This window comes from Mytilus californianus, unplaced genomic scaffold (genome assembly GCF_021869535.1).
Source record: "Mytilus californianus isolate M0D057914Y unplaced genomic scaffold, xbMytCali1.0.p SCAF_8, whole genome shotgun sequence".
NCBI lineage: Eukaryota > Metazoa > Mollusca > Bivalvia > Mytilida > Mytilidae > Mytilus > Mytilus californianus.
The window spans coordinates 87393055-87409200 of NW_026262734.1; the positions used below are offsets into that span (position 1 = coordinate 87393055).

The 16146-nt window shown below is 32.0% G+C and overlaps 1 protein-coding gene across 1 annotated transcript; it reads right to left on the minus strand.

Moving 5' to 3' along the window:
• Nucleotides 1-239: 239 nt before the first annotated feature.
• LOC127710516 (retinol dehydrogenase 12-like) lies at nucleotides 240-7680 on the minus strand. The gene is made up of 6 exons (XM_052216442.1): nucleotides 7525-7680; nucleotides 5561-5677; nucleotides 4726-4851; nucleotides 3252-3554; nucleotides 1698-1815; nucleotides 240-578 (listed from the first exon to the last, which is right to left on the minus strand). The coding sequence occupies exons 1-6, from the start codon at nucleotides 7649-7651 to the stop codon at nucleotides 389-391; spliced, it is 981 nt and encodes a 326-aa protein (XP_052072402.1). The 5' UTR covers nucleotides 7652-7680; the 3' UTR covers nucleotides 240-388.
• Between the last annotated feature and the right edge of the window lie 8466 nt (nucleotides 7681-16146).

Consider the following 16146-nt stretch of genomic DNA (forward strand, 5'->3'; position numbering starts at 1 on the left):
ACGAATGGATAACAACTGACTTGGCACAGGCATTTTCTTATGTATAAAATGGTGGATTAAACCTGGTTTTACAGTTAGCTAAACCTATCACTTCTATGATAGTCGCAATGCATTCCATTATATTGACCACAATAAACAGACATAATAGGTACAAAATAGAATTGAGAAAGCTTTAAGCTTGATTACAGAGGTGTTGGCCTATGTTTTTATATAATATGAACTACATTTAAAACAAACACTAAAAAAACTACAACTTTAATTTGGATAAATTGGGAATATACAAAAATGTTTGAATTTTGCTATATATTTTGTCGAAATGAACTTTAATTCGTTTTGTTTACTTCAAGACATTCAAATTAAGAACACACATGTACATATCCAGTTAATATCAAGTAAGACCACACATCTTCATAGAATAGTCCCATAATTGTTGACAAGCTTTATCATCCTGCGCTAATTTATTTTCCCAGGCAAGTCTACAATGGCCGAAATGCTTTCCTGTCACAGTGGTCAGAGATTCGTCAACAGCTGCAAAAATTGTTGTCTGTGCACCACCTGTACTATCTAAACTAATAAATCTGGAAAACAACACAGAATGATCAACTTTACATTGAATAAAACAACAAAAATACCGACCTCCAAGGAAAATTTCAAACGGAATATCAAATGGCAAAATCAAACGTTATACCGGTAACACATTTAACTAATGAAAATCAAATGTCATATTCCTGACATGGTACAGGCATTTCCTTGTGTAGAAAACACACGAGTTCTTATTTTTAATTACTAGCAAAAAGTGAGTATTATCAATATCCCCAATGAATGGTATTCACCAATAATTCTAGTTAAATTTTGACAATAAGTTGACGAAGCGCTGTTATTGAAATATATGAAAGATATGCGCGTTTCTTCAACTTTCTAATCAATAATTGTTAACCCTGAGTCTACAAGTTATATGTCCAGCATTCATTTTTACACCTACGCAGCAAATAATGATTTTGTTATCATATATTATCATGAGCTTATTAATAGTTAGCCTTCTGCATTTAATAATTTGTAAATTTTAGTCCTTTGTTTTGTAACTGGCTTATGGCTGGTTATTTAAGGTATCTGATACATATACTTAGGGACGCAATCTCGTCATAGCTGCATATAATATACGACATGCATGGAGATGGCAGACAGTCTTATTTTAAAAATTAACATTATGGATTTTTAATTAACATTAACTTTTGTTTACATAATGTATGAAGACGAACGGTGACTCAATCTGTTATACAACATTATGAAATAAAACATCCTGAATATTGATATTTTACAATATGTAAGTTGTTAGTGTGGTCAATATTAATACAGAAAACAAGAATGTGTTCATACTACACGGAAGTTCCTCTCGCGCTTTCATTTTCTATGTTCAGTGGACTGTGAAATTTGGGGTCAAAACTCTACTTTGCATTAAAATTAGAAAGACCATGTTATAGGGAACATGTGTACTAAGGTTCAAGATCTTTATCAAAAACTACCTTAACCAAAAATTTTAACCTGAAGTGGGACGGACGGACGAACGCACGGGCGAAAGGACGAACGAACGGACGCACAGACCGAAAAACATAATGCCCCTAAGTGGGGCATACAAATCACGTCCCTTAAAACTGTTCCTGTTTTATGTACAATCCAAATTTCACTAATATGATTACCTGAAGATTGGATCAACAATCGAATACAACTTCTCTGGTAAAACTGATTTTAAAGGTGCCATTAAAATATCGGTTGCAGCCAAACCTGGATGAACGGAATTTGCCGTTACAGGAGCACCTGAAAAATATAACGGGTTTGTTTGGCATAGGAAGAGACTCAGCTTGAAAACAAAACGGAGCTAAGAATAGAATAGGTGGTATACAGCTAATTTGTTATATATCGTAGCGCAGCTGTGACTTTGTACCCGTAGTTAATACCCTTATGATACAATTTGCCTTTTTAAAAACTAACAGACTATGGGTCATCCAATTATACGTACCCCAAAATGAAAATAACGTTACGTCATTGGTTGAATTTAAATTGTTTATGACGTTTTTAACCAATCATACCAATTGGTATATTGAAAATATTACTCAGAATGCATTAGATTCTGAAACGGTGAATTGATTGTCAATCTTGTTAGGACGGCACATAAGCGTCACCTTCGGCAGACATATCCGCAAAAGGAGTAGGACTCAACCGCAAATGCTGACACGACCAGTTAAATGAGGACATTGCACCTGATGCCTAGTGTAAGGAAAGTGACATGCTTTATGCACGGGACAGAAAACTTAAACCAACTTTTTAAGGGATCCATACGTTAAGACAGTGTTTCAAGTAAAACTGCTACCATATCTTACACATGCCATGGTTTAAAGTCACTGTGGCAGTCTAAACTTAACGTGTTCTCGTCCTGAATAGGCATGAAATACTTGCCACTGAATTTTAAACAAATAACTGTCTACTTTCAAACAAACTAACTCGTAACTACAACCACAAAATATTCAAACAACTTTAAAATAAGGAAACACTGCATTTCTTTTTTGCTTCCATGGTAGAAGCAACAGTTTACGTTTTTCAAAATCCACTAAAACAGGAATTGAACTCGGGTGTTCCAGAAGGGTCAGCAGTTCATACTGACAACGAGGCAACGCCGTCTTACTTCTGTTTTCAAATACTCTCATGGTCGAGTCATATCGAGTGATTAAGACATCTTTCGAAAGTTGATTAGTTCTTTTCATTTGATACCCAAATTACCAAAATATAATCTACATATTTAGATATGTATACGTTCGTGTTGCTTTATAGCATTTATTTGTCTACGTTGTGTTTTGTGTACTATTGTTTGTCTGTTTGTCTTTTTCTTTTTTAGACATGGTGTTGTCAGTTTATTTTCGATTTGTGAGTTTGAATGTCCCTCTGGTATCTTTCGCGCCTCTTTTATACCTATGCATGGGAACTATTTTGTTTTATATATGTCGGTGCTAGGGGCCGTTTTAAACTTGCAGTGAGGAGAGAGTTGTTATGTTCCGTGTGTATAAGGCCACACTGTGACTTTGAGACGAAGAATTGCAATGAAAGCGGTTTGCCTTTGCTTATTGTGTTGTTTTTTTTTGCTGTGCATGTACTGATTTTGTGTCATGGATGGATACCCCAAATCTTTCGTTTCTCCATAAGTGAATGTTGTTTGATTGACATTTATATTTAAACATGTTTAACGTTAATATACATACCTTGAAGGATTTTCGACAACATCTTTGAATGCATAACATTAGCTAGTTTGCTTGTGTCGTAACCAGCCAGGTCCGGATAAATCATACCATCATTATTTGGACCTTTGTCATACGTAAGCGGTGATTTCCGCCATAAATGCCGAAGTGAGCTGACATTTATTACACGTGAATTTCGGGTCTTTTTTAAAAGGTCAAGTAAAAGATACGTTAACAGGAAGTGTCCTAGATGATTAACCCCAAAAATTAAATCATAATTCTGCTTTGTCTTCGGACCTATTGTTTTATAGGCCCATCCTGCAATACCTACAACAAATAAACACGAATTATATAGGGTACACACAGTAGTTGTTCCTGTTCTCTTGGCTAGTTACTGTGGATTCATTTATTTTCGTGGGTACCAATTTTCGTGGATCGCGGAAAAATTGCCTTTTCGCGGATATGTGAATTCGTGGTTCACCTGTATCCACAAAAATCACGAAAATTGGTATCCAATGAATATTGATGAATTCACAGTATCCTAGTTGCATCTTAATACCTCAGTTCATACAATAAAACAAAATCAGTGTCATTATTCAGCTTCTGTTTTAAGGGTGACCTACTGTCTTTTGTAAATCAATTTGTTCAGTTCATTTTTATGTATGCGAATAATCTATGTATTTGAGAACACCATATTAATAATAATGCTGTTTTAATCTAGTTACATGTAACACCCGTATTTATACTATTCAAAAAATCAACCAAAATAATTACAGCAGACATCAACCAACAACAACCATAGGATTATATGCTCCTGGCTTGAAAACTTAAATACGTGTCAGGGTTGATATAATAATAAGGAGATGTGGTATGATTGTTATGAAACAAATATCCACCACAGAACGAATGACGACGTTAAACATTAAATATGTAGGAGGGCTTCGGTTTGTGCTACTTACGTGCTAAGCATGCAGCATTTACAAGTAGGATCAAAAACTTGTTGGCTCTGAGTCAGATTTACTTGTCTAAGTGACATAAATCTTAAATTCCGGTTCCAACTGGTAACATTTAGAACAAAGCTAATACAAATCTTGTTAGGCTATTAAAAATTAAACCCTTGCAGTGTTCTTAATTAATACTCTTGTTATTTTTTAATGAGCATGTTATCGTCCTAAATACATGTATGGGGTGGGGAGCAAGAAGGAAAACTGTGGTTTATTCTTATCAATAGTACCGCTTATGTCGACGCTAGGGGCCGTCTTGACCTTGTTGTAGGGTATGAATGATTCGTTCATTGTTGAAGACCCTACATCAACTGTCAAGATGAAGAACAGTAATAAAAACCCTGTTCATTGATAAATTTCTATGTTTTCTATGTATTGTGTGCGATTTTGTCCCATGTACATTTACTCCATATCCTTTCTAATGATGCATATACTTGTAATAGTCTGTTGAACGATTGAACTACGTCAGCTATGTATACCCAATCAATCATTACCTGAATTATTAATGAGGATGTCAAGTCTTTTTTCTTCTTTTAAAAATTGTTCTGCGAATTGTCTGACAACCTCCAGATCCATTAGATCTAAGTACATGAAACGTACATTATCATTTCCGTTTTTTTCTGTAAAAAGATAAATAAGTAAACAAGAATAGGATGAAAATCAAAACAATGTCATATTCAATGCTCGCACTTTATTTGGCCTTTTTAACATTTTTGATTCGAGCGTCACTGATGAATCTTTTGTATACAAAATACGCGTCGAGCGTACATAATTTTAATCCTGGTATCCAGGTATCTATGATGAGTTTATATCAAGAGTTAAAAAATGGAATCGTTTCCCTATTTCAAGAGATCTACTTTTTCGAACTAATTATCAATGGCTTAATATTTATCTGAAATTCAATTAAAATACATTTCCAAATTCGAATTATTTAAAAAATTCTTTAAAATGTATTATTCAACAAAATGAAGGTGTACTAGCGCAATACCATACATATTTCATTGGTAATTTATATAGTTCAATTGTTGTCTCGTTAACACATTTACCTCACATCTCATTTTATTCGTAGTGTGATAAAAGTCGTTAATTCTTTTTCTACTCAGAACGTTGAGAAAGTTTGTTGAAACACAGAATGGAAACGTTGGCATAAATAGAACCCGTCTTTAAATGGGATAAAATAGATAAACCAATTTACAGTATTCTTGAAAAATATAGATAGTTCTCTGTGCTTGGTTTCAAAGACACATTGAAAAGGGTAGGTGCTCCAATATCATGATTATTATCGAATTAACGATATCAGAAGCGATGAGAAACAAACAGACCCCTTACCGTATATCTCTTTAATAGTTTGGATTGCATTTTCCTTATTTCTGCTGGCTATAATCACTCTTGCTCCTCGGTTTGCTAAATCAATGGCAGTAGCTTTCCCTATACCAATATTACCACCTAATAAAACACAAAAAAAAACCAAAAAAATAAATAAAAAAATAACACTTTTAGGGATTGAAGACTCTCCCATAGCATGCATAGTGGCTGACGAAAGAGAAGGTTTAGATTAGGAAACTGGTTTAAATCTGCCTTTTTTATGTGCACGTCTCAAGTCAGGTTGTTACGTATATCATCTCTGAATGACTTTCTCATCAAGTGATTTCTGTTTAATTTAGCATGTAGCTGTTGCTAACTAACCTGGAATCCTGGTAAAATATTTTCGATTTCAAAAGCTTCACGTCATATATATTCTATATTCGAACCGGAAGTCCACTTACATTATTGAGAATATTGTGTCAGGACCGCGTCGTCAGGACCCCGCTATACATATTCTAACACCAGATATATACCCGGATGACTTATTTCGAGTTTGCAACTTAACACAATAAAATTGTCAAGCATTTAGTTAATGACTACACGTCTGATTAACAGATTAATGTAAGTTAAATGTTTCGATTGTTTTCTGCTGAAGGTCGGGGCATTATATTCATATTTCTCTTATTATAAGTGGCAATTTAACCCTTCCTGAACCCATTATTTAAAAATAATTTAATCAACGCGTAGTTGCCGACGATCTCAGTAGATAGTTGGCCAAGTTAAAAGTTTTTATCAGCTCTCAGGGTGAATCGAAATGTGTTAACATGTGTTCGAGAAGTTGACAACTTTATATAATCTTTTAGTACGCGGAAATAGTTCGAACTCAAAATTGATGTTCAAGTTGTTCACTATAACATATGAACATTTATTTCATTTACGCTATTTTCTTGATAAAACTAGTCTTTAATAAATGTTTGCTTCCCTTTGACTCCCTGCAGAGATGCAAAAATGAATCTATTCCATAACTGTATGACGTAGAAACCAAGAAAAAAGTGGCACTCGGAAGGGATTTTGGTTTATCAAAAATGAAAATTAGATGATAATCATTACAGAATCAGTCTCTCACATCATCGGATCAATAATCTCGATAGTCAAATTATCGCATAATTTCAAAATCCTCGCCAAAGCTCGGAATTTAACTTTATTATCGATTTGATAAATCCGATAATCTACTGATACTAATCATGCTAATGTACGAGTCCATGATTATAACATGTATAAATTGACATATTAAATTTACCGTTTCAGGCACACAGAATAGACTGAAGTATGCATGGTCATGCCTGACCTGGACAGCAAATCTCGTGCTAATTCGGGGGGTAGTCCAATTGTCTAGGCGGGATGTATTCAGGACCTCGTGAACGGAGAAATACACGTTCTCTACGTGCACATTTAGGAACAATTGCAGCAACAGTGACCTGTTTAAAAGGTATCATTTCTGTCCCCATCGAGCATACCCTTATTTTCTAGTGACACTCTAAATTATCGCCTTTCACCATGATCGCCCTATTTGCAAAACCCATTTATTGAATTGATTATTTGTTTTTGTCATGAAAAGGCATGAAATATTTGCCACTGGACGTTAAAAAACAAAAACTAATCAATGAGCTGCTGTTTTGTTCATTCAAAGTCTGTCTTCCCAGCTCTGTTTTCGAACTACCATAAATTTTTATTTATTAAATTTAATCTACTATTTACTATTTCTATTTGTATTTATTTACTGCTAAATGCAATTACTATGATAATCTGTATTCGTCTTATTATTATTACTAATAGCGGTATTATTTCATTTTATTTAATAACAATCTAGTATGTATCCTTCCAAGACGTCACTGACATGACTGAAAATATAAATATAATTTATGATCCTTACGGCACACCTTACCACAAGTAGTAAACAAAAATCCTGTTATGTTATAAATAATCACCTGTGATTAGAACAGTTTTTCCATTTAACTTTACTTTACTTTTACACCATCTTGTCGTTCCAAAATAATACTTAAAAGTCAAAATTAATAAAACGATAGTTAAAACAATCCAGAGAAAAAACACCATATTTGCCAAACCAACTATTTATTTTAAAGTTTATAGTATAAAAACAGTTCCGGTGAAAACATGTTTACAATCAATAACCATTCTTAAAATAGGATAGCGACTACAACTGGCAAAGAAAAGATTAAAACACATTGATCGTATTTGTCGTTTACAGGGTAAAACAAACACAAAAATGTCTTTTTTTTAATTTTTATGTTCAATTTAAAACATTCTAAACGGACCTAAAATCATGAGGCGCCGTTTCACTATTTATTCCTTATTTTCTGATATCAAGAAACATTTTTTTATATCAGAAAATCGATTTCTTGATACCAAAAAATAATAAATATTTTCTGATATTAAATACTTTAATTTTGATATGTGTACAAAAGTGACAAAAAAATTTCAACATGTTCTATCAATAATCTTCCTGGACTCCCCCAGAATATCAAATGGTCGTTCACTAAATTCATGTTTAACATAATATTAGTTATCTTGGTGTAATCAGGGGTGTACAGAATTTTCAACAACGGTGTAAAATTCCGTACACCCCTGATTACACCAAGATAACGAATGTATTTCTTATGAACAATTCCTTTACCCATTTTTAAACTGGGATGTAAAATTGAAAAATGCTAATAAAGAATTTCCAGTGTAACATTTTTTCAACGTCGTTGTTGCTGCGCATTGTTCAATATTTTTTTTCTTTATTTTTGGGAAATTCAGAATTTTTTGTGTTCTTTCAAATTTTCAAGAAAAAAAATAAAAAAAATTTTAAATCTTTTTTTACAAATTTTTGTCCTCAAATTTATTCATTTTTTATTTTTGACATTTTATTTTTTTTCTTTATTTTGGTAAAATTTTATTTTTTTAAATTTTTTGGCAAAATTTTATTTATCCCGGGGTGAACAAGGGTGGGGTGTTATTTACACCGGGGTAATTAACCAATCAGATTGCAGTATTTATGCTGCATAAGAAATAAAGATGATTATGCCTATTCAGGCATCGCATGAGGTAATGATTCTTTAAGACTAAATCACTTTTATTTAAACTATGATAAATGTTTCATCGTAATTAGATCTAATTACATATAATATATTATATTCTAATTCGCCAGCTCAAACGAATATAAATTATTTAATAAATAAAACAACACATAAATAGGATAAGTGTGCCTACAGGTGTAGCAGCCTTTAATATTATTTACATTCACAATTCTTCAAACTAAAGTCCTTCACTATAATTCAGACAAGCACACTACCAATCCAATCATATAATAGAATATACAGTAACACAATCAAAAACTATCTACAAAAGAGGAAAAATTCATATTAATATAGTGTAATATATGTATATGCCCACGTTAACAATAACCAACTCATAAAAGGGGTGGGTGGGTGGGTAAACATATAACGAACTGCTGCTACGTTAACTATAGGCAAACTTCAAATAACTTTATTTTCTAAAACGAACCCCTTAAGTAATACTTAATCATGCTTTTCACGAATCTCATGAGCGCATATACCCGTAAAAACCGCATTGCGGGTATATGCCATCCAATCAAATAGAACATAAACACACACCATGTGCTTGATGTAAACACACACACGTGTTTATAGTAAACAATCACTTGACCGTAACTACGTCATGTGACCAATACCTTTAATAAATATATTTATCCTCTCCTATTTATTGGAATTCGAACGTACAGTCAAGCCTGCTAAAAAAAAGACCACCTGTATTAAGCAAAAACCTGTGTTACAAGATCATTAAATTGAGGTCATTCTGTTATGCATTTCATAAAGATCGAATCTGTATTTAAAGACCTCCCTAAAGTGGTATCTTTACACCGGTTCCACTGTACTTTCGAATTTCATTGATGCTGCTGCTAATCAGAGATAAATCAAAAATTTCTTCATTCATTCCAACTTTAAATACACACGAGTACAATAACTAGTACTTTATATTTATTATAGAAGCTTGGGGATATAATTCAATGAATTATTAATAATTTTATATTGGTCGTTCAACCGACAAGACCATTGGTACATGTGGACAGGACAAGACAGGTCACTGATGAGCTATATCAGTGACCGTTGTGGATAGTTTAACTTAACTTGGAATTGATAGTAAATAGCAATTACAAGTTATTTGCAGTATATTTATATTCGTTTAATACAGAAAAAAACGCGAAAATAATTGAAATTCATAGAAAAAAATAACGGATTTTGGAAAAAAGGGTGAATCATATTTTAAATGCCCAAAACATTATACAAAAATAAGAAAAGATAAAATGAGAAAGTTCAAAAGTGATTTGATTAATAAGCTAGATAATCTTCAAAATGAAAATCCTAAAGTCTATTGGAAATAAAAGGAGATAACAAGGATAAAAAAGAAACAAATATTAGTTTGGAAGATTGGGAAAATCATTTTAAATCCCTAAATAAAAATACGATTGCTGAAAAGGAAACTATTCTACGGGAGCTTAAAAATTTCGAAAAACTAATACTTTTAATGAAATAGACTATACGATCACAGAGTCTGAACTACTAAAAGCTATTAAATCTTTAAAGAATGGAAAATCCTGTGGAAAATCCATAGGGTCTTTGCATCGGAAATAAACAATAAAAAATTTTAGAGAAAAAAGAATATGATGACTTAGTGCAATAAACCACGAAAACCGAATATTCAACATGAAGAAATATCCTCGTCCCCCCACAAGCCAACGGTGGAATTTGCATTTTCATTGGTTATCTATCTATGAATAAAAGAAAGATTTCATTCATTTTCGAAACCCCATACGACGAATTTTTATGGTTTTTGGGGGAAATTTGAGGATCATTGGGGGGTATGATTGCCAATGGGACATTTCTCTACCAGAGACGACATGACGTGAATTTAACAACTACATGTCTCCGTACGGCCTTCAGCAGATTTGAGGATCAGTAGATATAAGACAGTATTTTATTTAAATTGAAATATTTAAATAAGAAATATCGGATTATTCATACCGTTTATTCCGTTAAAACGCAGTTCATCTTTTTCATGAACGGAATAAACTGTACTGATAGATCGATATATAGTTATTTTTATAGTAATTTTGTTAGTTTTGGTGGAAATTTGAGGATCGGTATTTATGAGATACTATTTTATAATTTTAGGGGAAATTTGAGAACCAGTATATATATATATATATAAGACACTGTTTTAAAAGTTATGGGGGAAAGTTGAGGATCAGTATATATAAGGCAGTATTTTAAAGTCTTATGGGGAAATTTGAGGATCAGTATATATATAAGATTCTATTTTATAGTTTGGGTGGGGGTAGGGTGGGGGGATTTAAGGATCAGTATATATAAGACAGTTGTTAGAAGTGTACATTAAACATTTCTTTAATATTTTAGTTTCTAAATGGGTCTCTGTTGGGGAGTATCAGGAAAAAAATTGGACTCGATATTAAAATGGAGTTAAAAAAAGGAAAAACTTTTCTTTTCTAAATGAAATTTTTCTTTTCTTCAAAACAAACAAATAGTTCAAATTAAACGATTACAGATTCAAATATCCCCTGAATTGAAATCGTTTTTTTTTTTTTTTTTTGGGGGGGGGGGGGGGGGTTAAAGGATATAACCATAAGTCATATATGATCGCTCTGTCTAACCGATGTTTCTTGATAATTTGTTGTTTCTTGATAATTTGTCCATCTGTCACAAAATCAAGAGGATTTCAGTGGTCATGGAATAAACGTTTTTTGATAACATTAAAGGTACCAAGTTTTCTGCACCAGATGCGCATTTGGACAATAAATGTCTCTTCAGTGATGATCGAGGCCAAAATATTTGAAAATCCCATCTTATTAATATTAAGAGCTTATAAACCAAAAATGACAAAAGAGTATAGCCAAAGTCGGGCAAGGAATCAGAGCTTTGCGTGAGGGAGATATATTCCTTAATTTAAAATAATATCCAAAAGTTTGTAACATTAAATTTTAATAACACAAAATCCCAGTATGTTCATGCCAGTAAAGCGATCTTGATTTCTTCACCTGTTAATTATTCATCATATTTGATCATATTTAAACAAGCGCCATTTTCATTCAAAGAGTAGTTTAGGGGTGAGTAGAACCACACTTACATTAAAACGAGTTAAGTAAGAATAGTGTTACGCTCGTAAATGCTTAAGTTGATGCAAAGAGTTCTTACTAAAGGACAAGAAAATTAATATCTTTTCGAGTTACCCGAATTGATAAGTTTATGAAAAGGGAAGGCAAAGAATTGAATTTCCCTTAAATCCGTACGAAATTCGAAAGTCTTTAGGGCTGTCAATCATTCTAAGATTGATATAAGATTGCTTCTTGTTACACTCTTAGTCACTAAACCAGTCTTAAGATGATCATAAGTGTTAAGAGAGCTTCTTGTTACTGGCCCCTGGGGCCGGTAACAAGAAATTTTATAAAGAGAGGTCGTTAGTATTGAATTAAGGGGAAGATAAGATAATCCTAAGATCATTCAAAGAGTGTAAATCAAAGCTCCCTCAGGTTGTTCGTAGATCGGTCTTATTTCCCCCTTAATTTGCATCGTAATAGTTTTCATGTTACGAGTTCTTAATAATTTTCCGGCGTCTCCGTGTTAGGCTCCTCGCAAAGAAATTAGAATCGCCTCAAATGAATCATACAAACGTTTTAATGAACGATAAAATGCGCACAATAATCAACTACCCATTTAACCTACACTACAAACCAGTAAAAGTCTGAAATGGCCTATATCTGTACTCGACTGTACTGATTTTTACTCGACCAGTCTGAATTGGTCTGAATTTTACTTAATATTACTCGACCCAGTCTTAACCATACTCGACTGTACTGATTTGTACTTGACCCTTATCTTTGCTATTGAAAATAGTCTAAACTATTACTCGACCAGTCTGAAACAGTCTTAACCCAGTCTGGACCAGTACTCGACCAGCTCTCGACCTATTTTTTCAGTCTGAACCATACTCGACCAAAGGTCTGAACAATACTCGACCAGTCTGAACCATACTTTACCAAATAACCTCTGCTTTATAATTTTGATTGTTTAAATAACTTTCTCTTTAACTTACATGACAACAGCCACAATTAAAAAAAGATATATATAAAAACATTTTTTACATTCTTTAATAATACATGATTCTCTTAGATTTGGCAAATCGAGATAGTTAAATTATCTAATTTTAAAGTCTGAGTCTTGTTAAATAAAAGACTTGTTTTACCTGAAAACCACACCTATACTGAGGGTAATAAAACCTTATTAAAAATAAGGTGTTTTTTGTTTGGCATGTGTTTTTTTTTTAAACAAAACTTGATTTTCCTAAATTCCTAAATAAAAACGAATGTAGGACAGAAAGTCACAGGACAAAAAGTCACAATTCAGTTTTGAGGTTATTTTTCTTTGAACAATAGAACACTTATTTTTAAAAAAACATTTTTGTATTTTTCTTGAAACAATATCAATAATGATCAAATAATTGTTAAGAAAACAAAATGTTACAATGTCTTGGTACTTAAATGGCTTCATGGTGCCAAGAAATATATCCTTTGCATGATTAAAATTTTATAAATCTTTATTTATCAAATTAAGTCTTATGAACAATTTCCTAAACTGTAAAATGAATATGTGTCATAAAAAGTAAACATTTCAAGATCTTTCTCATAAATATTCAATCAATTGTATACAAATTATTTGTGACTTTTTGTCCTATCAAATTTGTGACTTTCTGTCCTGTGACTTTCTGTACTTAGGTTTCATGGTTATATACAATAGTTATATAACTATCTTTTTAATGAGGTAACAACAGCCAACAAAATCACTGACATTGTTTAACCTTATATCAGAAATATATCTATTCCTATTCATAATTTGGGATATATATATATATTTTAAAAGGGATAAAAAATTTAAGAAATGAATAAAATTTTTCTTCTGATTAGGGGTAAACTATAAAGTAATACATCCTGCTTGACGCACACTGATTACAAAAGATCACACCTGGTCAGAGAGTAATAAATTTTAAATAACATCCATTGAAAATTACAACATCCTGTAAAACTTAAATAACAAGGCCTTTGAATTCACTAGATAAGTAATACACGAGTTTAAGAAAAATATGGTTTTCTTTTTACCTGTAAAACACCTGTACTGAGGTAATTAAACCATTAAACCTTATTAAACTGCTTCTTGTATGCCATGTCTATAATTTTGACAAAACGTATTTAAATTTAATTAAAATAAATTTCTACTGCTACTTTGGAATACATTTCCTTTTTTAAAAGGTTATCAAGGATAAAAAAGATGAAAGTTTTATTATTATTATTATATTAAATTTTTGATTTTACAAAACAAAGGTGTCAATTCTAACATTTATTAAGTTGCTTTATATACTATTTTATATATATTTTGATAAAAAAAAAATTGAATAACATTTAAGATATTTGAATAATGGTTGAAAGTTATAGTATTTCTGATGCATAAATCAATGTGAACATGATATCATGTATATGAAAATTCATTTAACGAACTTAATTTATTACATGATATTTTTTTAATCCAACCAGAAATTTGATCACCTTGTTTTATTTTAATTTTAAATGTGATATACATTTTATATATATATATATATATATATATGAATAACAGTTCCTAAATTAATGAAAAAATAATATAGATAGATACAAAAAATAGGTCTAGGTTGGTTAAGACTTGGTCGAGTATGGTTCAGACTAGGTCGAGTATGGTTCAGACTAGGTCGAGCATGGTTCACACTTGATCGAGAATGGTTAAGACTATGTCGAGTATGGTTCAGACTCGTATAAAATGGTTAAGTACTGGTCGAGTAAAGGTCGAGTACAAGTTCAGACTGTTTAGTATGGTTCAGACTACAGTCGAGTAATATCAAGTAAATTTCAGACCAATTCAGACTGGTCGAGTAAAAATCAGTTCAGTCGAGTACAAATATAGGCCATTTCAGACTTTTACTGGTTTGTAGTGCTAAGGAATTCTAACGGTTCAGTCTAACAAGTAATAGCTTTTCTAAAAAGCTTGCCGTATTTAAGCAGATTATGTCGAGATCGGTGGTTTGTGGGTATAGGTTTTTTATTGGAATCTTGCACTCCAAGCAATATGAATATATAGTGTTTTGTTTATCTCTCCTGGTTCTTGTTTTTAGTTGTAGTATTGGTGGATCAGGGTAATGATGGAAGGAGGAATTATAGTCATAAATGATATAATTTATATTTATATCCAGATAAAATTTCATACTATTGTACTTATATGTATATAAGTCTAAAAATTTGCACAACGGTACTAATATAAGATGGTATTACACAAAGATGTTGTTATTAAATCGTGTTGATAAATATATTGGCTAAAGAAAAATAGCCTTCGTCAGTGTCAATAATTCTAACAATACTGATTGTATTTGTAAAATAGCCCAGTAATACAGGTAACTTTTGGTCTATTGATTTAATCCAAAATCTTGAACATCATAATATAAAACAAAACTCAATACTCAGATATACGTATCTGAGTATATTTACATCCCAAAATGAGTGAAAAATAAAACTGTTAGTATTTCTTATTGATGCCGTTTGGATGATGTACATTAAGTTCCTTTATCCAAAAGCTTTCCCGAACCTGTCGCTGGGCATCACTCCAGTGAATGTTCTGTTCAATCACTAGGATTTTCATGCGGTTAAAGTCATCATGTTTGTGACCCAACTGTCTGAAATGCTGAGAAACTGTGAGAAGTGGCTTCTTAGAGATATCGCTACTATGGCCATTGAGGCGTTTGTGGAAAGGCTGATTTGACTCACCAACATATTGGAGGCCACAAACATTCTAGAATGTAAATAACATTCATACTTTTGCAGGTAACATTGTAAAATATCCTATAGTTATTTTCGGTTGCCTTACTGTGAAAAGTTGATGAGTGATGCATCTGTAGGCAACATTTGAAGCACTTCTCCCAGTTTCTCAGCATTTCAGACAGTATATATATATATAATAGCTAGAGTAGCAATACAAACACTTTTATCTTTGTTTTGAGGAATGTGATTGTTTACTGTTTATGACAATGCAAGTAGTTTTAAAATGCATACTGTGTCTGGACAGTTATGTAATAATTTGTGAGGTTAATATAATCAAATTGATAAGAAAAACGTATTATTTACTTTTGAGGATTACTGCTTGACAAAATGGACTACTACAGAAGGCCGTTCAAATATAAGAATATTACATCTTATATGTATAGAAGTGATGAATATCTTATCTGGTTTTTGTCTTAGAAGAAGCAATTAGTTTTGACGGTACAGGTTAAGTGTTGTTCTTACTAATTTCCAGATGTAGTAATACTGTAAGAAGATGTTTTGTTGTAATTGATTTAGAATGAAATATTAATTGCAAATAATTTTCTAGAACATGTTGTCAGCTGGCTTCTTATATCTTTTGATATATTACGTTGTGGTTTGTAATCTTGACAATTTT

Coding starts and splice junctions, on each gene's coding strand:
- LOC127710516 (XM_052216442.1), bottom strand. CDS start 7,651: ATGGTGTTTTTTCTCTGGATTGTTTTAACTATCGTTTTATTAATTTTG. Junction 5,678..7,524: donor AAAAACTGTTCTAATCACAG/GTGATTATTTAT, acceptor GTGTTTTATTAG/GTGGTAATATTGGTATAGGG. Junction 3,555..4,725: donor CATCCTCATTAATAATTCAG/GTAATGATTGAT, acceptor TATTTGTTGTAG/GTATTGCAGGATGGGCCTAT.